Source organism: Urocitellus parryii, chromosome 7 (assembly GCF_045843805.1).
Source record: "Urocitellus parryii isolate mUroPar1 chromosome 7, mUroPar1.hap1, whole genome shotgun sequence".
Taxonomy (NCBI): domain Eukaryota; kingdom Metazoa; phylum Chordata; class Mammalia; order Rodentia; family Sciuridae; genus Urocitellus; species Urocitellus parryii.
In genome coordinates, this window is record NC_135537.1 from 176521748 (window position 1) to 176549312 (window position 27565).

Here is a 27565-nt window from a genome sequence, read left to right on the forward strand (position 1 = left end):
CGCCCACAGGAAAAGGCGGGCTCGCAGGGGGAGGTGCGACTGGAGCTTCTGGGAGAGCGGACCCTGTCGGAGGTGGCCGGAGCGTTCGCCTGTTCACACCCAGGACGGAATAGACTCAAACTCCAACCAGGTTGAAAATACATTAACTTATGCCACAATAATTGACACCAGTATTTTAATTGAATCCCTGTTTGGTAACGCTTCAGAAGACTTAGGCGGGCCCCATCAGGCAGCGGCGCGGATGCCTGCCGCGGGTCCCGGGTCTGGGGGTTGGAAGGCGCACGCGGGCTGCCCAGGGTCGACGCGGCGCTGCCCGGACTTTCAGGGGTGCCGAGGTGCCGACGCTGCTCGGCGGCGAGTCCCCAAGGGTGAAGCTGCTTCCCACGGCCCGCGCTCTAGGACTGGGGGAGACCCGAGGCTAGAGCGGGGCGGCGGGGCGGAGAGGCCCGCGGAGCCCTCGGGTTCCGCCCACCTGCTGGAGGGGGCGGGGCGAAGAGGTGCCCGCGGCCGGGGGCGCGGAGATGGGCGTGTAGGTGGGCGGGGCTGCTGAGCCCGACTCGCCGCGGCCGCCACGTCCGGTGCAGCGTTTCCCCGCTGCGCGTGCTGTCCACTTAACTCTTACACGTCTTACACAGACTGGCGGTCAAGTCTCCTCGGCCCGACGGAGCGGTGGAGAGAAAGCATGGGATCCGGCAGAAGCAGCCGCAGAACTAGCCGCCGCCTCTGCTAGAGGAGCTCGGGTAGGAGCAGGCGCCCGCCCGCGGGGAGACGGCGCGGTGTGAAGGCCGAGGTCCTCCCGGAGGTGGGTGAGGCGGGAGGGCTGTGGAGGCCGACCCGTCCAACCGAGTCTCTCGGTTCCGACGGGATGGCTCCGGCGGTGTTTGGGAAGTAAACGGTCCGTGGCTTCCAACGTACTGTCAGCGAGTTCTTCCGAAGAGAGAATCGTCGCCGGGCACAACTGGCAGGAGACGGTTTCGTTTTGCATGACTTCGTGTAGCTTACGTGGATATTTGTTTTGTGACTTCAGATTCTGCTTTCTGATCTATGTAATGGCCAGATGATATTCTCAATTGCGGCACAGTGTAATTATGTTTAGAGAAAGAATTCATTCATCATGTTGCATGCCAGGCTCAGTGCTGGGTTTTGAACGCAGGATAGGCGTTCCCTGCCCTCTGGAACTATATAGGAACAGAAAGGTTTTTAAAAGAAGTAACTTTCAAATGAACTCTGGAATTAAACATTTTCTTTTCTCAACTCTTAGAGTATATTAAAGAAGTGTAAATAATGCACGCTGTAAGCGCATTAAAACTTTTTACCTAGTATATGTTTAACAAAGATGTTAAATGAAGCAAATTTGTCAATAATTGTCATAATACAAACTTTGAGTGCAAAACTGGGGACCATGTCTCTTCACATAGGTGTTTGTGCATTATATGTACATTTACAATTTTGTGGGGTTTTTTTAATATTTATTTTTTAGTTGTAGTTGGACACAATACCTTTATTTTATTTATTTATATGTGGTACTGAGGATTGAACCCAGGACCTCACACGTGCTAGGCAAGCTCTTTACCACTGAGCCACAACCCCAGCCCATGTACATTTTATATGCATGTATGTGCATGCATAATACTAACATGCTAAATTTTGTAGAGCATCATTTTTTATATCTAGATAATGGGAATTCTAATAATTTCCTCTTCCACTGCAATGGATCTTATAAACTTTTTTTTATTTTTTTGAGATGGTCTCACTATGGCTTGCCCTAAATTTGTGATTCTCCTGCCTTAGCCTCCCACATTGCTGAAATTACAAGTGTGCACCATCATGCTTGGCATCATATATTGCTTTTGAAACCTTTGCTCTAATCAATAATTTTTGGATCCTGACCTGAGTTTAATTGGTCACTTTTCCATCCTTGAATAATGTAATTTTTTTTGTGCTGGGAATTGAACCCAGGAGTACTTCACCACTGAGCTACATCCCCAGCCCTTTGATATTTTTTTATTTTGAGACAGGGTCTCACTTAGTTGCTTAGGGCCTTTCTCGGTTTGTTGAGGCTGGTCTCAATCTTGTGATCCTTCTGCCTCAGTCTCCTGAGTCCCTGGGTTTATAGGCATGTGCTCCTGCGCCTAGCTCTTTAATGGTTTTTAAACAATTTATTTTCATGTAACATCCAGTTGCTTAGCAATAACAAAAAATATAAGCAGATAAACATTTTATTCTAGTTGGTGTTTTGGTCATCTTTTCCTTACACTAACCACTAATTTATTAGATATAAGTCTTTAGGTCTTAGTTACTGTTTTGATTAGGTTTTTTTGTTTTTTGTTTTTTGTTTTTTTGCTGCTATGACTAAAAGACCCAACCAGCACAATTGTAGGGGAGGAAGAGTTTATTAGAGGGCTCGAGGTTTCAGAGGGCTCAGTCCATAGAAGGCCAGCTCCATTCCTCAGGGCTCAAGGTGATGTAGAACATCATGGCGGAAGAGTGTGGCAGAGGAAAGCAGCTCACAAGAAGCAGAAAGAGTCCGTCTCCATTCCCCAGATACAAAATATATGCCCCAAAGCCACTCCCCAATTCCTACCTCCTCTAACCACACCCCACCACTACGATTACCACTTAGTTAATCAGGGGATTCATTCACTGATTGGCTTAAGACTTTTATCACCCAATTATTTCTTCTCTAAACCTTCTTAAATTGTCTCACACATGAGGTTTTGGGGGACACCATATCTAAATCATAACAGTTATCTTCTTGTTAGGAATATTGAAAAAAATCTCTTTGTCTTTTCTATAACAGATTTCTAGAAGACTTTAAGAAAAAGTAAAATACTAAGCATAAATAGAACCAGGAATATTTATCCTAATATCAAGCTCTGTCTTCTGGTTTTTGCCTCAATACAAAAAAGAATGAATGAAAACAAAATTCTAAAGTTTCCTATAACCTAGGTGTTCCAAATGAGTTTAAAAGGTAAAACACATATATAAAATAGTGGTGTTTACAAGTTCTGTGCTCCTCACTTCTCATGTTTGCCTTTTTCAGGAAGAGGATACGTGATCTTCCACCCAGAATGGAAGTGTGCCCTTATTGTAAGAAGCCATTTAAGCGATTAAAATCTCACTTGCCATACTGTAAGATGAGAGAACCAACCATATCTGCTGATCAGAAAGTTTATCCATCCAAGCCACCTACACTTCCACGTGCTAAAAAAATGAAGGGGCCAACCAAGGACTTAATTCGAACTAAAGGGAGAGAGTTAGAGACAGAGAGTGAGGAAAGAAATACCAAACTGACAAGGGACAAATCAGAACAGTTGTTGCTCTCTTCACTATCAGCTGTTGGCCCAGAAAAAGCAAATACTGCAAAGGATCAAAGCCAGCTGTCCTTGACAGTGCCAAAGCACACTGAACCAAAGACAGCTTCCCAAGGTGAAACTAAGGCTCGGCTTGATGCATCAGATAACACCTCTGCTGAAAGAGAACTTGCCCAAGATTGGGTTGAATCAGAGAGAAGTAGATGTGATCCTTCAGAAATGGAAGCAGCTTTACTGGTTGGCCCAGTGGACCTTTCTTTGTCAAATCAAGATAGAAAATACTCCTCAGCCCTGCCTGATGAGGTACAAGCCACTCCTGTTAATCTGAAATCAGACACAATTGATCCCCAAGGACAAGGGCTTCCAGTTAAATTAATAGATGTATCCATGGCTGATAATCATTGTTCTCCAAGGAATATGAGCAAAGGAGTTCAAAGATTAAGAGTATCCATGTGGAGCAAAGAAAGACATTCCAGAGGAAGAGGTTGCCTCCCAGGAGCCTCTGCTGACGCTGGTGACACTGAGACTCTGGAAAAGAAGTCAGCATCACCCACTGTGGGCCTTCATGTTAGCCCATTAGGTGAAATCCAAGTCAAGGAGAACCAAGGAAAAGGACTTGGCCTTGGAGCAGAAGTCTGTGGGAGCAAAGGGAATGCAGAGGGAAGTGGGTCTGCCACAGAAGTGCAGGAGCAGGCCTCCGTGAGCCATGGCTCTGAGCACTTTAACACTGGCGCTTCAGCCTCAGAGGGGAAGTTGGAAGATGCAGGTCCATTTCCAATTCTGTTCACTCCACAGGAGGTAGCTTACAGTGAGTTTCTTATTGCATCAAAGTCAGATGATCAAAGTCTTGTTTCTCTGGCTATAAAATCTCTTCAAGAAGAGAAAGCACAATTCTGCAATCATCAGCAGGTTCCTGGTGTAAAGTTATTGGCTGAGATTGAGGCACGAATTCTGGAGCCCAGATCTGGCTGTGGGCCCCCAGCATTGTACACTGGGTTCCCGCAGTCTCTGCATGCAGCTCAGCATCCATTTTCTAAAAGCTCCTTAATCAGTTATTTTGGTACTGCTGAAAGAAAGAGGCTTCCTAGCTCCATGGGGTTGGAGTGGTTTCCAGAGCTCTATCCTGGTTATCTTGGACTAGGGGTATTGCCGGGGAAGCCTCAGTATTGGAACTCAGTGGCCCAGAAGCCCCAGCTCTCCAGTCCTCAGGGAGAAAGTGTCTCACAAGGTAAAGTAGCTCATTTTCAAGGGCCATCCAGCCCATCCCGGAATCTGGAATTTTTAAAAATAGAACAAGAATACTAGGGCTAGGGCTCAGTGGTGGAGTGCCCGCCTACCATGCATGAGGTACTGGGTTTGATCCTCAGCACCACATAAAAATAAAATATGTGTTCATCTAAAACTAAAAAATAGATATTAAAAAAAAGAACAATACTAATATTTTCATTTATATAGCTTATTTTTACTAAGACAGTCTTGGTGATGATCTCTTTTTTGGGGGGTGTACCAGGGATTAAACTCAGGTGCTCTACCACTGAGCCACATCACCAGCCCTATTTTGTATTTTATTTAGAGACAGGGTCTCATTGGTTGCTAAGTGCCTTGCTATTACTGTGGCTAGCTTTGAACTTGCAGTCCTCCTGCCTCAGCCTCCTGAGCTGCTGGGATTGCAGGCATGCGCCACCATGCTTGGCTTTGATGGTGGTCTTAATGGTTATGAGAACATTACTTCTTGCTCAAGGGGTCAGTAGTAGTGATTTATCGTTCTCTGTCCCACAAGAGCTGACTATTGAATTAGGGCAAGCTGATACTCTAGAGCAGTTGAGTTTCTACATCAGGAAGAGGCTTGACTGGTAGAAAGTGGATGGATAAAGACTGCTGAATTCACCTAAATAGAACAAGCACTGGGTCTAAAATTCAGTCAGGACCAGGTTGCACAGAAAATAAATTCCAAGTTTATAGTCAAATGCAACATCTGCAAGTTTGGAGTAGCAGAGGAAGTAGCAGAAGCTGTTTGTGGAGTTAAGGGTACGAGGGGTTAAAACTGGACAGAGAAGTGGCAGTAGAGTCACATAGCTGGAAGTGGAGACTGAGATGGACCAGGAAGATGAGGGACCAGGAATGAGCATGTGGCAGGAAGCAGGTAGAAGTCTGTGCATTGGAAGAACTGGGCCACAGAGCTTAGGAGCCAAGATTAGAGCCAGCGGTTGAGCCTCAAGACCTGAAAGATGGGGTCCGAAGGATTGGGAAGAGACACAGGTATTGAAACTGACCTTGATTGTTATCTCTTTTAGTAGCTGTCTAGGTAGGTTGGGGGGAGGTGGCCCAAGTGGGAGCCAGGACGATCCTGACCCATTTCAGGTATCCTTGCCTTTCTCTGCAGGACCTCACCTTTATTACTAAACTACCTCTCTAGTTACTCCACACAAAGCTTTGTCATTGTGCTCACCAGGAAGCCTTTTCTGTAAGACTTTTTAGGGGTATAAAGTAGCATCCTTCTCCCTTGTGTCTTGGTCATTGGTACTTTCAGGCTGTCTTTATAGGAGACCTGTAACAACTCAGAATAGGTTTGCCCCTGTAAAACCGATGTTTCCTCCTCAAAAAGGAGATATTTTTTCCCTTTCTGGTATATTTTGCAAATGATCACATATTCATTAAACTGCTACTTGTCTGACCTCTAATTATCCTTTTTTTTTTTTTTTTTTAATACTATGCTGGGGATTGAAGCCAGGGCCTCATGTATGCTGCTGAGCTAAACAGGCCTTAACATCTTGAGCTTTGATACGAAGTTGTCCTTGTCTGGAGGTCAAGCTCCTTCTCCACATTAACACAGATTTAGCTACATTAACAGTTGAGTTGATTGAGTTTTCAGAGTACTTCTCTATTTTGCAAAGGACAGGCTCAGAGAGGATTAGTGATTTGTCCAAGGTCATGTTGCCAGTAAATGGTGGAATCGCACTAGAACCTGTCTCCTGCAGAGCCTCCTTCACCCCTCCCGCCGTACAGACTGTAGAAAGCATGCCATGAGAAACCCGAGTCACAGCTCCAGACTTCACTGTTTTACTTGCACACGTAGACACCCACCCCATGGTAAATCCCTCTGACAAACAGGACTCCTTTGTTTCCTCCTTTATCTTTTATAGTGCTAAAGAGTGTCTCTGTTACATCCATTTTTCATTTTATAGGAAAAAGGGAGGGACTACTGTTGATCAGTGATGACTGTGTCATTGTGCCTGGTACATTACATACCCTCTTGTTTAATATCATAAAAGTTCTAAGGTGATGTTATTGTTTCCACCCTCTTATACCAGAGGGACCTGAGCCTTGGATGTCTGAAGAGACTTGATCTCATTCCTACAATAAGTGATAGTCAGGAGTCAGATCCAGACTGGCTGATCTTAACCTTACCTGAGGCTTACTATTTTATTTGAGGTCATTAGTAGTCAGTGTCTTGCTTAACGTGAGTTATTAACTGAGTCATTTCACTTCAGTGGGTCCCAAGGATACAATAATAAGCAATTCTGTAACTTAAAACGTTACGATTTTGTTATGAAATATGATTTTTCCTTCAACAATAAGTAACTAGTAAGTCGTGGCTGGTATCTCTTGTTGTACTTAGTGTGTTTAGCTTGGTATTTCTGCATCAGATGATAGGGTGTGGTTATTACAGGGCCTCTGCTTCTGTAACTGAGATACTAGTGATTAACGCTTAGGCTGAGATGCTGCCACCAAGTGAACAAAACTCACTAGGGAGGATCTCAGTTAACGTCAAGACCTTATCCCACAGTTGGCCAGAGACTTTAGCAAGGCCACTGAATTAAAAGGTAATGTCATTGTCCCTTCAGAATGCTTTGTAATTTCACCAGTCAACACCTACCTGCAGTGACTGCAAATTAAAATTGAACTTTGCAGGGCTGGGGATACAGCTAAGTTGGTTGAGTGCTTGCCTCGCATGCACAAGGCCCTAGGTTCAATCCCCAGCACCTCCAAAAAAAAAAAAAAAAATGAACTTGCAGAAAGGAATAGGCCGCGGCATCCTTTGCTGGGGCAAGACCTTGGGAAAGCCATTGGCCTCTCCTCTATAGGAGCCAGCTCGCTGCTTCCATCCTAGAGGCAGGGCCAAGGAGCTCACGGTCATTGAGTTCCCTGTGTGTCCAGCATGACGCTGCAGGCCTGCACAGGCCTCGGGGGATATCTTGCTGCCCTAGAAGGTTGGGGTTACCTCCTTCTGGAAATGAGGAAACTGAGTTTCAGAAAGGAAAAATCACTTCCCAGATCAGTTTCCAGTTAATGATGGGCACATAACGTTCCCTGGTGGTATTTGCCAAGCTTTCCAGGAAGCGTTTCTTCTCCTTGGACCGTGGGCCTCAGGATTATGTCCGATCTACTTCCCCACATCAGGAAACGTGGTCCAGCAACTAGTTCTCGTACATCTGACCTGAGTGGGTACACCAGATGCTAGGGCTCCCTAGGCCTGAGAGCATGAGAGACCATCGTGACGTTTTGATGAAATGGGCTAGAGCCAGAAGTTCTCCTGGCTAAGAGAAACGCATGTGTTGTAGCCTAGAACGGGACCTGCTGGGGCACACTGGCCGTTCTGAGCAGGCAGCTTAGTCACATGTGGTCAGGAATAAGAGGCAGCAGCATTTGCAGTCATCTTCTGAGGCTTAGCCAGAAGAGTTTTCATGGACTTACTACAAAGGGAATTTTGAACCCAGGAGTGCTCTGCCACTGAGCTACAACACTAACACGTATTTATTTAGAGACTAGCGATTTAACTCAGGAACACCTTACCCCTGAGCTCCCCAGCCTTTCAGCTTTTATTTATTTATTTATTTGTTTGTTTACTTGAGACAGGTCTTTTAAAATTGCTGAGGCTGGCCTTGAACTTGACAATCCTCTTGCCTCAGCCTCCTGAGTTACTGGGATAAGAAGTGTGTGCTGCCACACCCAGCCAGGCTTTTGTTTTTTAGGAGACTAACTTTCTTTTTTTTTTTTTTAAATGTTTCTTTTTTCTTTCTTTTTGATACAATACCTTTTTTTTTTAAAGAGAGAGAGAGAAAATTTTTAATATTTATTTTTTAGTTCTCGGCAGACACAACATCTTTGTTGGTATGTGGTGCTGAGGATCGAACCCAGGCCGCACGCATGCCAGGCGAGCACGCTACTGCTTGAGCCACATCCCCAGCCCAGGAGACTAACTTTCACATTGCAGGAAAACCATCTGTATAATTTCTCAGAAGTTAATGTAACAATCATTTGATTAATATTTTTACATCCACAGCAACTTTACTACACCTACTAAATCTGTCAGCATTATTTGCTCAATTTATCCTTTCTTCTAATGAGCCAAACCAAGACCAGAGTAGAAATTACCTATCATTAAACATGGAGAAAAACAGGTGCAGAAAATGTTAACAAGTACCCTTTGCTGATTTTTCCCATGTCAGACATGCAGAAAGGTTGGCTAGCCAGTAAGAGCAGTGGGGGGAGTAGAGGCATATTAGCTGTAGAAAGCAGTGCTCTAAAATCTGAAGCTTTTTGAGTGCCACCATGAGTTGAGCACCTACCAACTGTGAGACCTCAAGTTCAGTCTCAGCATATCCAGAAAAAAAAAAAAAAAACAGGTACATTCAGACTGTGTGGATAATGAATTTCGGGGGTAGGGTTGGAGCTCAGCGGTCAGTTCAGGTCAGTTCATGCTTCGCTTGCAGTAAGGCCCTGGGTTCCATCCCCAGCACCCCCAAAAAATAAGAATTTTGCATTTAGATCTTGGTTCCGTCCCAAAAATATCTCATTATATATGCATATATTTCTGATTTTGAAAAATTCAAAGTAATTCTGCATACCCCAGCATTCCAGGTAAGGAATATTCAACTTATGGTTGAAAATCATACTCTTTGCTAAAATTAGTTCAGCAGCTGGTAGAACTTAACAAGTAGTTCATTTGGTTAAACATGTGTATGTGGATTATCTGGACAGTATATTCATCAGTCAAAAATAATTATAAGGTCCTGATTGCCAGGGAGTTCCTTGGCCTTCTGAAAATACTTTCTTTGACCTGGAATAAATTTGACTTTCAACACTTACCTACAATCCAGTGCGGAGCTCACTCATGCACTTGTATGAGTGAGCTTGTCTGAGGGCTAGCTCTGGGAACCTTTGACACTGAATGATGGGGAAGGGGCGAATCTAGACCAACTATCACAGTGACTTCTGTTTGGAACCGTAGTTCCTTTGTTGGGAAGAAGTTCGACTGGTTTAAGGAGTTTGGAGCCCCCGGCCAGGCTTACCACCTCCAGCTTTCCTCTGAGGAGGCTCTTGGGAGCTGTGCACAAAGGTGAGGCTGGAGCTTTTAACTGTTGGGGTCCATTACTGGCTTCAGGTGTTCTTACTTCCTATAAAGCAAGCAGAGGAAAAGGGAAAATCATGGCTGTCTTCTGTTCGTCATTTTCATTTTGGAGTTGGACACATGGCAAGCACCAAAGCTCTGCAGCAGCAGCAGCAGCAGCCAGTTATTAACCCTGCCCTTCCTTGTGCTGCTACCTGTCCCCACCTCCGTTGCCCACAGTGACTGAGCCTCCTTCCAAGGACAGAAAGACTCTACCCTCAGGTTAACCAGTCACATTGGTCCCCGCCCCTTTAAAGATGTTAACCAATCCCAAACACAAGAATAAGTGGTTGGAATTTATTAAAGTCTTTTATATTTTAGCCTTTTCATCTGTTTAAGGTTCATGTCTATATTATATTACCTGCACTAATGGGTAATTTGATGAACGCGTAGGTAATGCTATGGTTCTGGCTCAGGGTGACAGATACGTTTCTCTCTTCACAGGCTGGATCAGGTGCAACACCACAGTGAAGAAGAGTGGGATTGGTGGCATCACTATGCTCTTCACGGGGTACTTCATCCTCTGCTGTAGCTGGAGCTTCCAGCATCTGAGTAAGCCTTTCTGCAATTTTAGCAAAATGACAAGTCGCATCCCATTGTAGCGAGTGCCGGGGATTCTCCAAGTGGCTTTTCTCCAAGTGAATGAGCTATTGCCTGAGTGTTGGCAGTTTTTATTAGAGGTTTTGTTTATAATGGCATGTATGAGATTTGACCAGAATTCACATAATTGCTCTTGTCCACTATTTATTGTGGTCACTGGAGGTCTGGTCGTCGTGTTTTTCTCCTTTGAGCTGTTTCCTGCTAAAGGAAAGGCACTTTCCTTGGTACTTATGAGCTCCTTTTTAGCACTGAAACGAAACAGCTTTCTGCCCCAGAAGAGAGGAAGGGACAAGGACACAACTTTCACTCTAGTTATGAGCTTCAGCTGCACCAAGTCTTAACCAGAAGGAAAATACCAGAATTTCATTCCCCTTTTAAAGTATTATTCTATAAAAATAGGGGGTTTTGTTGTTGATGGTACAGGGATGTTAGGGATTGAACCCAAGAGTGCTATACCACTGAGTTATATCGTAAGCCCTTTTTGTTTTTGAGATAGTTTTGCTAAGTTGCCTTGAACTTGTAATCCTTCTGCCTCAGCATCTCAAATGGTTGGAATTATAGGTGTGTGCCTCTGCACCCAGCCTAAAAACAGATTCTTATAGTTTAAAAGAGGACATTATAGAAAGCTATCAGAAAAGTGCAATATTTTCCCACAGTTTAGAAAAGGAAAAAAAAATGACATTTTCAAATGAAAGCTTTCAGTATAAGAGTAAGATAATATTGTATACTAAAGGCCAACATATTCACAAACTGGATAATAAGATTTCTTTTTGTTTTTTTGTTTATTTGGGGATTGAACTCAAAAACAGGGTCTCACTGAGTGGCTTAGCGTCTTGCTTTGGCTGAGGCTGGCTTTGAACTCACTATCCTCCTGCCTCAGCCTCCCGAGCCGCTGGATTACAGGCATGCGCCACTGTTCCCATCAGAACTTCTTGTTTTAAAAAGTCAGGATTTGAATCTGATTGAATGTTTGGGGCTAGGTAAAGGGACAGGCCATGCCTCAGGAGTAAGCCGTGGCCCCCCATGTGCTGACTGGCGGGGCAGAGCTGCCAGCCAGTCTCAGACCCCAGACCATCAATAAGAAGTTAAGTGAGCAAATCCGAAAGCAAGTCCTTCCTCCCAGAGAAAAAGGCTTCCCTACAGTTGTGCCCCTTGAAAGGGATTAGTTAGATGTTTGGTAGATGTGATGTTTGTCACCTGTCAAAATCAAAGTTGAGAACATGAAGCAAAAACTTCTCTTTGTCCAAGACTATTCCCATATTTGTAAAATAAGAACGGAATGATCTATGGAGGCATAAGAAGCCATCCATAGAGGTGGCCTCTTGGGTCCTTACGTTTATCTCTGCTTGTCCAAAGAGCTGCGGCGCTGGCGTAAGTAACCTTCACTGGACACCACTGAAGCCAGAGTCTGGAGCCTCAGGAGCCGGGCGATGCCTACGCAGCAGGAGGGGGAGTCAGAGAATAAAGTCACTGGAATCTAAAACAGTCGTGGAAAGCACATTTTATTAAGGTAGATGATCTGGTTCTGTCTGAGGTTTCTTTGGCTTGCTTTCAAAAGTGACTGAAGTACTTAAAAGACCATTTTTTGTTTAATCATGAAATTGTTATTCAAAATGATGTGAAGATGAAAAAGTGGGTCATTTAAATTAAGACGCTACTTCTCAGTTCTCATTAAAAAGCAGTATCTCCGCTTTAAATCTTTCTCCCCTAAAGTTGTTTTCTAAACCTTGGTGTTTTGCCATTTGTTTATGGGAGATACTAGAGACTCCCTATATACTAATAAAGGACACTGTCCAAATTGGCAGAAAATAAGCCTACATGGAGGCCCTTGCCCTTTGAGCCTCTGGGCCCTTGAGCAGACCTTGGCAGGTGAGAGAAGTGTACAGAAGCTGGGTCTGAGGGGCAGGGAGTCTGTGGAAAGGGCACTTAAATACTCCTGCAAATGCTTTCTAAGCTGACTAAAAATAGCAAACCAACAGAATGTTGAGGTACCTTTGTGTATCTTCAGAAAGTGCGGCAGTGAGCACGGCTCTCCTTTTATTATCTCTTCCTGGGACTTCAGAATCCCACCCCATCCCTTCCCGAGCATCTGTGAATGACAGACAGCCCTTTCCATTTGTCAGTGTTAGCCTGGGCCTCTTCCCCTCATCAGAGTACCGAGTGGAACCAGTGCAGTGGCACCCGCTGTGACCCAAGCTACTGGGGAGCCTGAGGCAGGAGAATCGGACATCCCAGGCAGCCCTGACAACTTAGCAAGTAAAAGGGCTCTGCTCAGTGGTAGTGTGCCCCTGGGTTCAAGCCCGAGTACAGGGGGAAAATACTCAATGTCCAATTGTTCAGTCCCCGACAGTAACGTGGGTATCTGCAGACAGGGATGAGATGGTGTAAGTGGGAAGCCGTTTCTCCAACCCACTACAGCACAAGCCAGCTGGCCTCGCTCACTGCCCAGGCTATGCATACCTCCCTCTCTCGGCTTTGCTTGCGACATCCTCATGCAAGACACAGAGGTCAGGCCCTCTCCCCAGCTCCTGCACAGCCATGCAAGAGCAGGCTTGCTCTCCCAGGCCCGTATGTATGTGTGCTCATTGCTTTCTTTCTCTCCTCAGAACTTAGACTCTCAGTCTGCTCCATCCTCCCTCAAGTGGCTTAGATTTAATTCTGCTGCAAATTCTCATAGTTAAGGAAAAGGTACTCAGAAGGGTGGCTCCATAAACCAGAATTGTCCACGAGGAAAGGTCACAGTCAAGGATAAGAGGGTGCCCAAACTCACTGGAGCCCCAGAACAGTCTCTCTTTAGAAAGGGCCTCGTGTCTCTCCTTAATCATCTCCCTTTAATGAAACACGGGAATTCCCTCCACACCTCCTCTTTGTCCGCAAGGTCAGAAACTACACTGCCCTCTTTTCCTGATCCCTCAACGGGAACAACAGACTCCTGCAGCCCCAACTCAGATCAACCAGTGCCTTTAAGTGAAGCCCCTCGTTTAGTTAGGGATTACCTCTGGCTATTTCACATAGCAGCAAAATTAAATAGTAGCAGTAAGATCAATGTGCCCCCAAAAGTGAAAATATTTACTGTCCGGCCCTTTACAGAGTGTGCCGACCCCTACCCTAGAGAGCACAGCACCTGACCTCTTTGCTGGAGGGACGGGAGCCAGGAATCGCTGCTCTCGACACCTGGGCTAGGAAACAGTTCAACAGAAGAAGCCTGTCTTGAGTTGGCTCTAGTGCTGTAGGGCCCTGTTCTGCCCCTGGGGCCACCCGTCACACCCAGGTGCAGAGGTAGCCCAAGGGCAGCATGTCACTCCCCAAGATTCTTATCCAGAACATCGACCTCACTAAATAAGCTAGTATCATTTGTAGTCAGAATGCTGAAGCATTAATGAAAAAGTTAATCACAGTAAATATCTTACATTCCTAAAAATGTAAGAAACTACTTCACAATCCATTGGTGGTCCCAAAGGGTTAAAGCCCCGTGAAGACGAACAATGGCTTTAACATGATTTAGCTTACCTATGTTAATATGAGGTCTTTCTGTTTGACACTGGTCAGCATCAAGAATTCTAACTCACCAGGCAAGGAGGTGTGCACCTGAAATCCCAGCAGCTTGGGAGACTGAGTCAAGATCAGAGCCAGCCTCAGCAACTCAGTGAGGCCCTAAGCAACTTTCCAAGACCCTGTCTCAAAAAATAAAAAGGGTGAGGGATGTGGCTAAGTGTTTAAGTGCCCCTGGGTTCTATGCCTAATACCAATAAATAAGATTCAAGAAGAATCTAACTCAATGTAGCCACAAAGAGCAAACTGTGTTATCTGATTTCTTTGAACTAGATAGAACTGATTCTTAAATAAACATGGGTGGTTTTAAAGAAGGCCCTGGAGTATCTCCATGTAGCACTTGTTACTCCCCTTATAGGGAGAGAAAGGCTTCCTCATCTGCTCCCTGATGGCTTCTAGGCTGGGGAAATAATGTAGACCTTTCGATGAGTCCTGAAAGGGAATCTTGTGGCTTAATAAGCATTGTAGAAAGAAGTTGACGGCCGGGTGCTTCTTAGGTTTGGATCTAAACAGACAGCGTAACCAAGGGACACACAGATTAGCTGCAGGTGGCAGTGTGGACCTATACTTGCAGTGTGAGGGTAGGTGTTTTGGTTCCTCTGTACAGACATCCACCAGGCTGCCCCTGCTAGCCAGCCCCAGTCACACATGTGATCTGGCAGGTTAAAGCTTCATCCACAGAGAGGAGATTTTCAGAACTGGAACAGTGGAGAGTGAGACTCTGCTACCTGGAGAAACCAGAGTGCTTCCTGGTGGTCACAGGGGTGACCACCCATCTCTTTTAAAGCCCCGTGAAGACGAACGATGGCTTTAACGTTTTTTACCCTATCAGACAGCCTCCTTGTGTGCTGCCTCTTCTACAGCACTGGCAGGAGCCTCCCTGGGTGAGCCGCAGCGCCCAGCTGGCAGGGCAGAGCAGCAATCCGGAAAGTCACCCTGAGCCTCCTGCAGGCAGACCAGTCCCGCCACATCCTGCACGGGAGCCACAGCATGCCCAGGCTGAAGGTGAGAATGCAGCTTGCTGAGCACTTGTGTGAGGCCATGAAGACGGGTACTGGCTCTTGTTGAATCCTAAGTCACACCTAAAATACCTAAAAAACTACATTTTTTTCTATTAAAAATAAAACGATGGGCTGGGCGTGGTGGTGCACACCTGTAATCCCAGCAGCTCAGGAGGCTGAGACAGGAGGATCACAAGTTCAAAGCCAGCCTCAGTAACAGTGAGGTGCTAAAAAGCTCAGTGAGACCCTGTGTCTATTTATTTTTTTATTTTTTTGAGAGAGAGAGAGAGAGAATTTTTTAATATATATATATATATTTTTTTTAGTTATTGGCGGACACGACATCTTTGTTTGTATGTGGTGCTGAGGATCGAACCCGGGCTGCACGCATGCCAGGCGAGCACGCTACCGCTTGAGCCACATCCCCAGCCCATGAGACCCTGTGTCTAAATAAAACACAAAATAGGGCTGGGGATGTGGCTCAGTGGTCGAGTATCCTTGAGTTCAATCCCTGGTACCCCAAAAAATAAATAAATCATGGGGATGTGGCTCTGTGGCAAAACACTTGCCTAGCATGTGTGGGCTACTAGATTCGATACTTAGCACCACATAAAAATAAAAAAATAAAGACATTCTGTTAATCTACAACTACTAAAATAAATTTTTTAAAAATAATACATAAAATCATTTCCAAGGCCCAAGATGTAGCAGTGCTACAGCATGGGCTTGGCATGTGTGAAGCCTGGGGTGTGGTCCCCAGCACCACAAAATATAAAAATAAAAGCACTTTGTTGTATTATCCACAGGCTCTTCTGTACTTTGTGGAAACTCACATACTAAGGTCACTACTCTTTTTGTTTTTATAAAATAAACAATGCTGGTCAGTCGCCTTCTGCACAATCTCACAGCTGGGCAGGTTGACCAACTTCCTGGTGCTTCCTTTGGACTGTAAATTGGGGAGAGCGTTCCTGCCTTGCAGAGGAGGCTCGGCACGTCTTCCTTCCAGCCACAGGTGACAGAGTGGGAACTCACAGCAGCTGACCCAAAGCCCTGCACCTAGGCAGAGGGCCCAGCAGTGTCCTCATCCACACAACAGCCTGCGATGTGCACTGACACACATTCCAGAACAAGGGATTTGTTGGTGGAGAGGCACTCTTTCCACGTTAGCAGCCCTGGGTGGCTCCAGCTGACATCCAAACCCCCAGGCCTGACCCTTGCACCCTCACACCACCTTCACCCCACCCGCCACTCGCCTCCTAAAGGTGGGGAAGACTATCTCACGCCCCCTGCCATTGCCGTCTTCCTCTCTGTCCCTTCAAGTCAACTTAGCTGCCACCTTTCTTTCCCAATGAAACGAATGGCATTTTTTGGTTATAACAGTAAAAATAGCATTACAGTGAGCATTCCTTGTCACTTCCTTACCTCGCCAGGACAAGCCTTTTGTGTACCATCTCCTGCCTGGAGCCCCCACATAAGGCACAGAATGCATTCCCCTTAAAGGAAGCTGCACAGGGGAACTGGGGCTGGAGCTCAGTGGCAGAACACTTGCGTAGCATGTGTGACACTTGGGTTCAATAAACAAAGGTATTGTGTCCTTAGAAAAAATAAGCCGCACGGGGAAGCAGCTCTCATGCCAAAGAACCATTGGGTTTAATCACGTGTACAGCAGCCTCAAGGCTGTTTGCGGGCGCCTTGTGCATAGAACGTGGCTGTCAGTGTTCATGCTCAGGAGCTCTAGATTCCACATGCGCATACTCAGTCCTGCCACGGTGCACAGGATGGAAAGACACACACCCACGTAGGGCAGGCTGGCTCTGCCCCATGGCCCCAAGGCTGGGGCTGGCCTCACCCCAAACGTGGTGAGCTGCATCCCACCACGTGCTCTTGAGTGCCTTCACCAGATCTGCTGTTCCCCAGGCCTTGGGTTCTTCAGAGCCTCTGGTGGCCAGGTCTCACTGAACCCCACGGCAACGTGGCCTGTTTTCCGACACTAGAAAAAGTGAATTGCATGACATCTTGAAAATTCATATCTCAAGAGAAAACCCCTACATTGCCCAGGGAACCATAGGAGATGGCTGCTTTCTGAAGAATAAATTCTGCTCATGAATAAAACGTATCTCATCCCAGGGCTAAAAGACAAAGTCAAGGCCAGCCACGCACACATGGAGAATGGGGCTCTGGACTTTGAAAGGCCCATAAAGTCAAGTGTACAAGAAAGCCAGGGTTCCTCCTTTCCTGCCTGTCATTTGGCGTAACTTTGTAGAACAGCTCAGGACAATTTAGAAGCTGTTCCATAAAAACAGGATTTTTTTTTCCTGCCTGCCTGATAAGTTGGCAAAAAAGAAAACCAACTTGCTGTGTTTCCTTCTATACCAAACTCTATCCCTGACCTACAAATCTTAAAGAAATCAGTGTGTGTAAATAACAGAGAATGAGTGGGTGAATAGGCAGCAAACTATAAATGATGTTCAGCTTAGCCTTTTATTTATTTATTTATTTAGGTAGTGGGAATTGAACCCAGGAGTGCTAACACTGAGCTGCACCCCCAGCCCATTTTATTTTTAATTTTGACAGGGTCTCCCTAAGTTGCCAAGGCTGGCCTCCCAACTTGTGATCCTCCTACCTGAGCTTCCCATGTTGCTGGGATCACAGGTGTTTGCCACCATACCTGGCACAAATTGGCCTTTAAAACAAATAGTCATATCTGATGGGAGATGCAGCTAGAGTGCAGTTGTTGAAACTCCACATCATAACATATGGTTTACTGATTTCCCCCGCCCCATTCTCTTGATTCACATTCCTAAGCCTCAATATGGTTTTATGTCTGTCGCAGACAAGGAGTCTTATTCTCCAGCTAACTGGCCATCCCCTCCTGGCCCTCAGCAAAACAGAGCCCCGAGTGTCCACTCCTCACTCACCTGTAGCACAGGCCCTGCTTTTGAGCCCGGAGTTGGTGAAGGGGGCTTGTGGGCTTCCACACCAGAATCAGGAGGAGCTGAGTCCCGTGGCCTGACAAGCTGCAGAGAGAGTGAGGTCACCAGGAGACACCTACTGCAGAGACCCCGTGTGCAGACAGCTACTACACGCAGGCCAGGGTGCTGGCATTTGATATCAAGCCAGGTCTCAAATGCCTTTATTTGCACTTTTAAGTGCAGAAAGCATGCCTTTGATAAGTTAGAAATTGTACTTCCCCAGTGTTACAATTCCCCAGAGTTGTCACAGACTGTCCTGTTTCCTGTCAGGAGTCTTGCTCAGAACTGGCAGGAAGCTGCCTTCCCATAGAGCTCAGAAACTGCCTCCAGTTGCACCTGCTTGTCAAACTTAGGTGGCAGTTCAGCACTCAGCCACCTAAACCAGGGGTCAGCAAACTTCCAATAGACCAAATAGTAAACATTCAGACCTCAGCCCATCAGGTCTCCGCTGCAACCCCTTCCCACTGTAAGCCCCAGAATAGCCAGAGACCACACGGAAACATTTCTGCCTTCGGCTGTTACCTGCTGCTGTAACAGAACACCTGAGAATCGATAACTTATTTAGCCCACAGTTCTAGAGGCTGGAAGTTCAAGATCGGGTGGCCAGGTCTGTTTGGCCTTTGGAGAGGGCCTTGTGCTATTCCACACATGGCAGGAAAGTAGAAGGACAAGCAGGCGTGCTGGAGAGGAAGCCAGACTCACTTTGAAACAAGGTGCTTTCCCATAACTAATCCAACCCCTGAGAACAGGAACTCCCTCCTGGGAGACGGCCTCAAGCCATTCTGTCCCCACCTCCCCTGGTTCAAGTCACTGCCAGCCCGGCCTCCCACACTGCCTCACACAGAAATGAGACTTCTCCCCTTTGCTGGGGACCCCCAGAGTCAAACCCTAGGAGACGGTGTGTGAGTGTGGACGCACTCACAGGCACTAAAGGATCATTTTCACACATCACAAAATATTCTTTAAAAACACTCCCAGCTGTGGAACAAGCAGCAGCAGCTGGCCGACCCTTGACAGGGTGTATGCCCTCGCTTGGAATCAATATGGAGACTGTGTCCCTAGACACCAGGCATTCCTGAATCAGGGATGGCCTTGATTCAGAAAACTGACTCTGGGCCCCAAGTCCTGAGCCAGGCCCCATTTTCTGTAACAGAAAGCCCCCTTGAGTTATCCAGCTAAGGAAGAGGAAAGCCTGGGCTGTGGGGATCTAGAGGTCGGCAGGTTCTGGGAGAAGCCACCCCATGAAGGTGCCCCTCACACATGACCACACGTGCCTTCCACAGGATCGGGTCCCGTCGATCACACGAGGGAGTGAGAGTCCCTTGAAACAGGGCAGCACTGGGGAGCAGAGTGAGGGGGAGACACAGGCACCCCGCCTGCCCATACTCACCTTCGTGTAACTCGGGTTGAATTCGAGGTTCATCTTGGGGCTGGAGGAAGTAGAGAGGGAGAGATGACAGTCTTGCTCTAACCTCCCATCTGCTCTCATCACATTCCCTGCACCAGCCTGCTGCAAACTCTATCTCAGGGCTCCCTAGGGAAGGGTCCCTCACCTTGGCCAGGGAGCAAGGGAGAGAACTGCAGAGCCTGGGGGAAAGGGCCATAAATGTTGTACTCATTCCTAGAACAGTGTGGCGAGGTCTACCTCGGTCCCCAGCCAAGAGCACACATTAGCAAAGTGTACAGGAGCACATCAGCCACCGAGACCTTCAGGGTTGGGTGGCAATGCCAAGAAAACCCAGCAGGTAGACACTTGCCAGGCATCTAATCTTCTAGTGCCAGCCAGCGGAGGAACTGAGGGTCTAGACCCAGAAAGCCAGGCCTGCACTCTGGTGGGAGTTGGTAATCAAGAGATCTTACGTACTGGGTAAATTGGCACTTGGGTCCTTCAGGGCAGAAGCCAGTGAAATAGTTGTGACACATTATCTGGGGGACATGGCGGTATTTACACCGGGGACCTGCTGGGCAAAGAGAAACCAGCCAGAAAGATCTGCTTTAGCCAGAGGGGAGAGACACAAAGCAGCTCCCAGGCAAGGGCATGTGCAGTTCTAGACTCCTCCACTTGATCAAGATGCATAAATCTGGTTCTTTCTGTTCTGCCCAAAGCACTCAGTTCCAGCCATCCTGAGAAGGGGGGACAGGAACCACAGAACGGGTTGGGACAGGTGTCAGCTGGCAAGTCCTGAAATAGGTAGGGTGGGAAGTGTTGCTGTGACTTCTAGGACTACACGGATGTGGGCCATACTTTTCAGCTGAGGGCTGGGATGTGGACCAGTGGTGTGAGAAGAACACACAGAGTCTCTCTGTGCCAGGCTTTCCATGGCTAAACTGCTTTGTACAAAAGTCTCGCAGCCCATCATGTGCTGCAGGTAGGATTGAAGCCCAGTCAGCCTTCCCCGAGAAGCCTGTGGCTGCACTTCACAGCGGGTCCCACCTGAGCACAAGCTGGGGGATAGCTACAGGGGGGCCTTCTGCTGAGATTTCAGCAGTGCTGTCTCATGGGCGGTCGGGCCCCTGCCCCGTGGGGAGCCCGACCCAGACCCCATCCCGTGTCCCTGTCCCTCAAGGCCTTACCATCCCTGCAGAAGCCTTGGTCATACCAAGGGCAGTCCTGGGACTTGGAAGCTGGCTTCTCGTGGAGAAAAGTGCACTCCTTGTTGTGGCAGTCACCTGAAAATTCCAGCACTCCTGGTGGACAAGCAGGCTCGTCCTTGTGGTCTCCCACCTCGCCAGCCACACTGACCTTGGCCCTCACATAAGCCCGCTGGCCTTTATATACTGGTCAGCAGCAGCTGCTGGAAGACAAGATATTTCTAATCCTAATCCTTCCTGCAGTCTAAGAAGAGCGGATCCTACAAGGTCTGCTTAGCAGGATGGGTGTGAATACACACATCCAGAGGAATGAGCAGGGCCGGGGTCCAGAGGAGCCCGGGATGGAAGGCACTTAGGAAATAGCGGGGAGGGAGAAAGAGGAGATGCGGGGTAAGTGGCAGGAGACCCGAGAAGAACTTTGGGTGGAGAAGTTGCCCTCTCTTCACCTCCACCAAGGAACCTATGCTGCCTCCAGAGCCGGGGGCAGCTCCTTGGGGTGGAAATGCCAAGAGCCGAGTGCTGCTTCCACCAAGCCTGTCGGCAGATTGGACCAGGTCTCCTCAAAGCCACCAGCCCTGAGGCACTGTGAAAGTCCAGGAATCACTGTAAATGCCCTCTGAGGCTTGGCTCAGGAAGGAAGAGCTGTGGAGGAAGAGTCAACCATTCTCACCTCCTTCCAAGTATGTATGTGTAAAGTACCACTGTGGGGTGGGGGGACACTACAACCCAGTGCTTTTCAGAGCTGAAGGGAACTTCATTCACAGTGTCTATTCCAATTTTCAGAGGGCTCCAAAGAGATCCGTTTTACCCAGTGGGCAAAGCAAGATTTCACCTAGAAGAGAGAGTGCCCCTGAATCTGGAGAGTTTTAGACTCCGGCTCTCTCATCTCACAACGTGGACACCAGTGCTCACAGAGGGCCAAAGCGTGTCTATTTTCACCCAGGTTCTTCACAGTGAGGAGGGGCTTATTTGCCCGTGGTCAGTGTACATCACCAGGTAGAGTGCCGATCCTGGGCTTCAACCTTCTAAGGACATGGAGTGATCTCCCCCCCAAGTCTAGCCAACATTTGCTAGAAGGAAACAATAGGTTTTGGGGGATGGTGTGGTCTTTCATGACGCTGCATCCTGAGCATGGCCAGCAGGTGGCAGCAGCAGCGCAGTCTCCATTTGGCTTCTCAGAATACACCTGGGTCACTTGTCCCAAGAGTTTGGGAAGACCTGGGATATCCTAGACCCTCACGCTCCCCTAGCAGTATTTTTAAAAATCTTTGTATCCAAGAATAATGATAATTACTTTGATACAATATTAGAGATTCATTTACTCTAAGAACAAAACCATACTAGTCATGAGTTTGAATGTCTCTTCCTATAATTAGTTATTGAAGGGCAGAAAGGGACTGGGTCCTATTCCTGTTTCCATGCACAGTACAGTGTCTAATCCCCAAGTGAAACCTACCTCGGATTATTGAGAGAATGCATCAGTGACATTTTAAAATGATAAAGCCTTAGGCAATGACCAGGGGCACCCAGACTCCCAGATAAATTCCTGTCTTTCCAGAATGATATGCAGGCAGTCCTTGTGAACTGGGTGGCCCTCACCTTCTGGGAGTGGAATATTGGCCTGGGAGGAGCCTTACCACCAGCCGGCAGGGAATGGCTCCGCACATAAGTGGCCTGAAGCTGGCCCTGAGCCTCCTAAACGAGGGGTGCGCAACACAGCTCTCTCTGCTGGCCGCTCTGTTTGGAACACAGTTTGAAACCCACTGAACTAGATCATCCTAAAGGATGATCTTCCGGCTCAGGAAAGCACTGAGCTACGGTGCTGCTGGGAAGGGCAGGCTCTGAAGCAGGCTCACACTCCATTCCCCAGCTGGGGGGGGGGGGCTGCGGTTTCCCCCTAAAGAGCCCTTCGATGACCAAAGAAGGACTGAGGCCAGGAGGAAGGTGAGATGCCGGAGCAGGCCTGACCACACAAGATAATTTCAGGGGCCAGACTTCCGAACCTCAGGCTTTATGTTTACACGTCATGCTAGTTTTCCATTTATGGAAGCAACACAAAGGTGTTTTGTTTTGTTTTGTTTCTCTTCTAAAGTAAGAGCTGGAAGTCACAAGATGGTTGAGAGAGGGCGACGGTGCGGTGCCTGTGGGTGTGGTAAGCACCGTGACTGTGCCTCTGCTTGGGGAATCCTGGTCGGGGATGGCTCCCTGGACACTTACTCCCAGTCAGCCTGGGTGTGCATTAGCCAGGCAGGACTGGGGAGGGAAATAATGCCGCTGTCCCCTTGGGTGGGGACAGGTGAGGGCAGGCAAGGGCAGGGTGGCACTCTGCAGTTGTCTGAGGCTGTGGGGAAGCAGACACACCTGGGGCTCAGACAGCCCTGGCTGGTCTCCTGGGACACACCTGGCCCCTGTGGGTGCCCTGCCCCCCAACCTACTTCCTTCCCACTCACCCACCCCCGTCACCCTCCAGGTTGCAGGGATGAGCCAGGCCGGGGCATTACCGAACTTGGAGTAGAAGTAGCACCTGGGCATCCTGGTGACGTCGTACTGGTGCAGGAACCTGCAGTGGTCGCCCTTCTTGCAGAGCCCGCGCAGCCAGTGCTTGCACACCACCATCTTCTCACCCTGCTCATGCCGGAAGGGGCAGAGCTTCCCTGCAGACACCAGTGCGCCACTTCGAGGCTCCCACCTGCCCACAGCTGGCCCGCCTCAGCCTCCGAGGCGTTCCCTAGGGGGTGCAGGGCTTGTCCCTAGCTGCCCTCTTGCATCCCACCTGGACCCTGGGAGGGACTAGGACAGTGCCAAGGTGCCACGCAGGGCAAGCTGTCTGAGCATAGCAGTTCCCACTCCACGCCTCTGCCTGGCACACCTCCCTGCGGCAAGCCTCAGGAAGCCCCAGGCTTGGGACAGATGCCTCCCTCGCACCCCAACATGAACCCCTCTCCTTCTACCAGAGAGTAGCCCTGGAGGCCCACACCCAGCCCGCCTGGCACAGAGCAAGTCCTCATGGAGGGCCGACTGAACTCACGTCTCTGAAAAACACCTTCAGCTTCCTGATCTGGAAAAATGTGGCCACTTAAGAGCCAACTTTGGAAATGTTACACCTATACCTCATCTTCCTCCCAAGGTGGCATCTCCCAGGCAGAAAGACACCCTGGTTCCTAACCCTCTAAGAAGGGCCAGCCTCATGCATGGCCAACTCTGAAGGAATCTTGGGGACAGGAAGGGTGTTCTCTTCAAGTCCCCTTTCCTCCACCCCTGGCCTTTGACATGCTTGGTCTGACAGTCCACAATAACCGCTTTATTTCTTGGAGAGAGGGTGTCACTGCCAGCCACTGGCCACTCAGTCCTTGGTGGACCCACAGAGGCCTGGGTGACCAGTGAGCCCATTTCCCTTCTCGACCCACACTGTCCAGGGCCACAAACAAGGCAGGTGAGCAAATATGGCTTCAGGGCCTCCCTGCCTGGGCCCCTCCAGCCTCCCAGCTTCTTAGGACAGAATCACAGGGATCCCCCAAGCAGGTCCCATTCATGAAGAATTTCTTGGCCTAGATCAATAGGCAGACTCCAGGAAGCCTGGGAACCCTTAAAACGGGAGGCAAGATTTTGGGGCAACTGCTTGTTTCTAGGGGAAGAGCTTCAGAGTGGCCCCTGAACCAGAAGAGGAGTCAGGAGCCCCGTGGGCAAGTCAGGCCTCCCCAGAAGGCTGCGTTTGGGGGAGGGGCTTGATCCACAGGCCAGGTGGGACAGAAGTGGTGGCTGATTTTTGTAGCGTTTCAAAGATGGTGGCCAGAGCTACCAGAAGTCCTAAGGTGTAGTTGGGGCACTTGACCAGTTTCTACACTGACTTGGAGGGAGAGGATGGCACTGTCCTCGCTAGAAGGAGGATGGGAGAGAACAAGGAGACCTGAGCCTCCTGGACACCCAGGCAGAAGCCCAGGAACACCCACACAGGCAGGAAGAAGGGAGAGCCCTTCCAGGCAGCCCTGGACACCCTGACACAAAGGCAGGAGCCCACAGGCTGCTCGGTTTACCCATGCACTTGTGGCCGGCCTACTATAAGACCAAATTCTGGGCCTGGGAATGTAGCGCAGTTGGTAGTGTGCACCAGGCCCTGGGTTCAATCCCCAGCACCAAAAAAAAAAAAAAAAAAAAAAAAAAAAGACCAAATTCTGCCCACTCCCAGTTTCTCCACCTCATGGAGCACAGTGGACTTCCGACCCCACCAGGCAGGGCCCCCACCAAGCCCAGTGTGGCCCCGCTCGCCCCCGCTCCTGCCCAACCCAGACCTGCCCCAGCTCACCTTTCCCACAGAGCCCTTTAGCGAAGAAGACGCACATGGCTGAGGCCGACTCTGGGGGGACGGGAGAGGAGAAGACAGCTTACCTGCAGCTGTGGGCGTGGGACCCTCACCAACCCTCTGCCACCAAGGGCCACCTAAACGGCCCCTAGGCTCCAGCCTGTGAGCCCTCCAGTTCCGGCCCTTTGGAAGCCTCCAGACCAGCCTCCAAACCTCCACTTAAACCCCCAAATCTGAAACAGGAGATGGAGGGGCCTCAGACCAGCCTGAAAGACGGGGAGGCCAGGGCCCTCCTGTGGAGTCACCTCTCTGCCTCTCTCAGTCTGGAAAACGGGTTACCCAGAGCCAGAGCTAAGGGGCCCCGCCGTGAGGGAGCTGAGCAGAGTCCTGCAGAGAGGGGCTGCCCTCACTCACTGTCCATGCCCTGGAAAGGCAGGAGCCCCGTGCCTCTCTGCAGCTCCACATCCTGCTCGAAGGCGAAGGTGAGGCGCTCCAACCCGGCAATGACCTCCTCCATCTTCTGTCTCCTGCTGGGCCTGCTGCAGGTTGCGAGGGCCCTACAGGTGGACCCTATATAGCTCATCAGCCCTTAAGGGGCCAGGGCCTGGTGCGCCCCCCCACTCCAAGGATGCTGGATGGCAGCTAACTGCCAGTGATCTCTAGCTGGGTGGTACAGGAGGGGGACCCGGCTGCCTCAGCCCTCCCACCCCTGCAGGTGCAGTGGCCCCAGGGCCCCATACTGTGTCCCTTAGTCTCACTCCCACTCAGGTGGGAAGGGATTAGCAAAGACCCGCACCTGCTTATCTCTGCATGTCATCCAATGCACACAGCATTTGCAGACACAACAAACCTGGGCTGACACCGTGCACATGAAGACACAAACGTGGGCAGCAAGAGAGTTGCACAAACCAACCGCAGCGGAGGTGTTCTGATTCAGAGCGTGGAGCCAGAGGGCACGGGCCCCACAGGGTGCCAGTCACCCCTCCCTCTGGGACTCCTGATGCCCCTTTTCTATCCTGAGTGACAAGCCCTAAGTGAGTTCTCCATGGGAGAGGGAGAAAGGAACGTAGGCCAGGGGATCGGAAACAGTTGGATGAATAGGGCTTTGTTTAGCCCGCACACTGCAGGCTGGGCTGGAGGGTGGAACCAACCCAAGGCCAGGGCCGCCTCCCGCCTCCCTGCCAGGATTCCACGGCCCCCACAGCGCCTCCCACCCCTGAGAAAGTGCTTTGTAAACGAAATCCCTATGCAAATGTTGTTTTATTATTATTGCACCCCCCTGCCCGAAGGGCTGGGGACATCAGAAAAGGCTTTCAAAGGAGCATTTGAGGCTCCAATTAGACAGGCTTCCCTTCCCCCTGCTACAGCCCTGCATGGGCCTGGCCTCTCCTAGAAGGACCCTTTCCAGAGCCACACTGGCCTTGGATGCCCATGGACCAGAAGCCCAGAGGGAGAGGTGGGCACGCCCTGCAGCCTGGCGCTGTGAGACAGGAGCCAGCCTGCCGCTCCCTCCCAGGCTGTCACACCTAGTTTGTTGTTCCTGTGAACACTGCAGGAGAGAGGGACCCCTAGAGCCCAGGCGGGCTGGGAGGGGCGGGACATGATCCCAGGGTTTCCATGCGCTGGGCCCACCCTGGACGACAGCGGGTGAGAGGTTGAGGGTCCGGATGAGAGGGCCCAGGATGGAAGCCTTCGCGTCTCTTGGCCCCATTCTGTGCGTTGATGGGACCCTGAGAGGACGAGCCCACGAGAGGCTCACAGCAGCCTGGCAGGACAGGCAGTTCAGGGGAGGCCAAGGGCACACAGAATGACAGCTGGAATCCAGGTCTCCTGAGGGGGCCTTCCACCCGCATCCCTGCGCATCTCTGTTCTGGAGGGATGTGTGTCCAGCCTCAGGTGGCTCCGTCCAGCGTGGACGCCACAAGGAGCCACACCATCAGACAACGGGGCGGAAAGCGGCCTCAGCAGAGGGAGGAAGGGGCGGCAGCCAGGGCCTCGGCGGGTCTGGGAGGGTGGTGTGGAGGCTCCATCCAGCCCACCGAGGCTCTGACAAGAAGGGGGCACAGAGCTCTGAGAACACACCCAACAGACCAAGGGAAAGGTGGTGGCCTGGCAGCTTGGGGCATGGCTTAAAAAAAAGGCCAGGCAGTGTGGCACGCCTGTCATCTCAGCTACTTGGGAAGCTGAGGCAGGAGGATTGCATATTTGAGGCCATCCTGGACAACTTGGTTAGACCATGTCTCAAAATAAAAAGGACTGGGGGCTGGTCGTGGCTCAGTGGGGGAGCACTTACCTAGCACGTGTGAGGCCCTGGGTTCGATTCTCAGCACCACACCTAAATAAGTAAAGGTCCGTCAACAACTAATATTAAAAAAAAAAAAAAAAAAAAAGCAGGGGAGATACTATGGTATACTACTGACCCAATTATATTCTGTGTGTGTACACGTGTGAACACATAACAGTGAATCTCACTATTATGTATGATTATAATGCACCAATAAAAATGAAAAGATTAGATCATGAAACTTATAACAAATAAAATATAATACAAATTAAAACAAAGAGTAAAAAAAAGAAATTAACATCTGAGCCCTGGAGATATGGTTTGAGGTGATTTCTGATACTCTGGCCTGAAAGCGGTCTTAGTTGGAGATGAGCAGGAGCCAGAACCCCCAGCTTTCCTCCTTCACCTGGGCTCCCTGCACCCCCTGTCCTGGCCAGCAGAAGGCACGAGGTGGATCCCACTTAGCTGGGTTCACTCTCTCAGTGATTCTTCTTTAACTGGGCACAAGAATGAGGGTACCTTGTGTTCATGGAGTTTGCCTTCTGGCTGGGTGCAGTAG

At 49.2% G+C, this 27565-nt stretch overlaps 2 protein-coding genes across 6 annotated transcripts; one reads left to right on the plus strand and one right to left on the minus strand.

Moving 5' to 3' along the window:
• Positions 1–13: 13 nt before the first annotated feature.
• On the plus strand, positions 14–15104 carry Mtnap1 (mitochondrial nucleoid associated protein 1). Of its 5 annotated transcripts, XR_003302901.1 has the most exons (7): positions 14–130; positions 636–802; positions 3044–4542; positions 9547–9654; positions 10150–10257; positions 11662–11815; positions 14721–14800. XR_003302901.1 is itself a non-coding variant. In XM_026411723.2 (6 exons), exons 3-6 carry the CDS (start codon positions 3072–3074, stop codon positions 14743–14745), a joined length of 1743 nt encoding a protein of 580 aa, XP_026267508.1. In that variant the 5' UTR covers positions 14–130; positions 636–802; positions 3044–3071; the 3' UTR covers positions 14746–15104. The 5 variants fall into 5 exon arrangements, 4 of the variants coding, with proteins under 4 accessions (XP_026267508.1, XP_026267506.1, XP_026267507.1 ...); XM_026411723.2 differs by lacking the exon at positions 11662–11815 and having other exon boundaries at positions 14690–15104; XM_026411721.2 differs by lacking the exon at positions 11662–11815 and having other exon boundaries at positions 14721–15104.
• A 1648-nt stretch (positions 15105–16752) lies between these two features.
• Cpsf4l (cleavage and polyadenylation specific factor 4 like) lies at positions 16753–25239 on the minus strand. Its single transcript, XM_026411699.2, has 8 exons — positions 25137–25239; positions 24726–24776; positions 22924–23076; positions 20405–20500; positions 19695–19788; positions 19221–19260; positions 17777–17875; positions 16753–16848 (listed from the first exon to the last, which is right to left on the minus strand). Exons 1-8 carry the CDS (start codon positions 25237–25239, stop codon positions 16753–16755), a joined length of 732 nt encoding a protein of 243 aa, XP_026267484.1.
• Positions 25240–27565: the final 2326 nt, after the last annotated feature.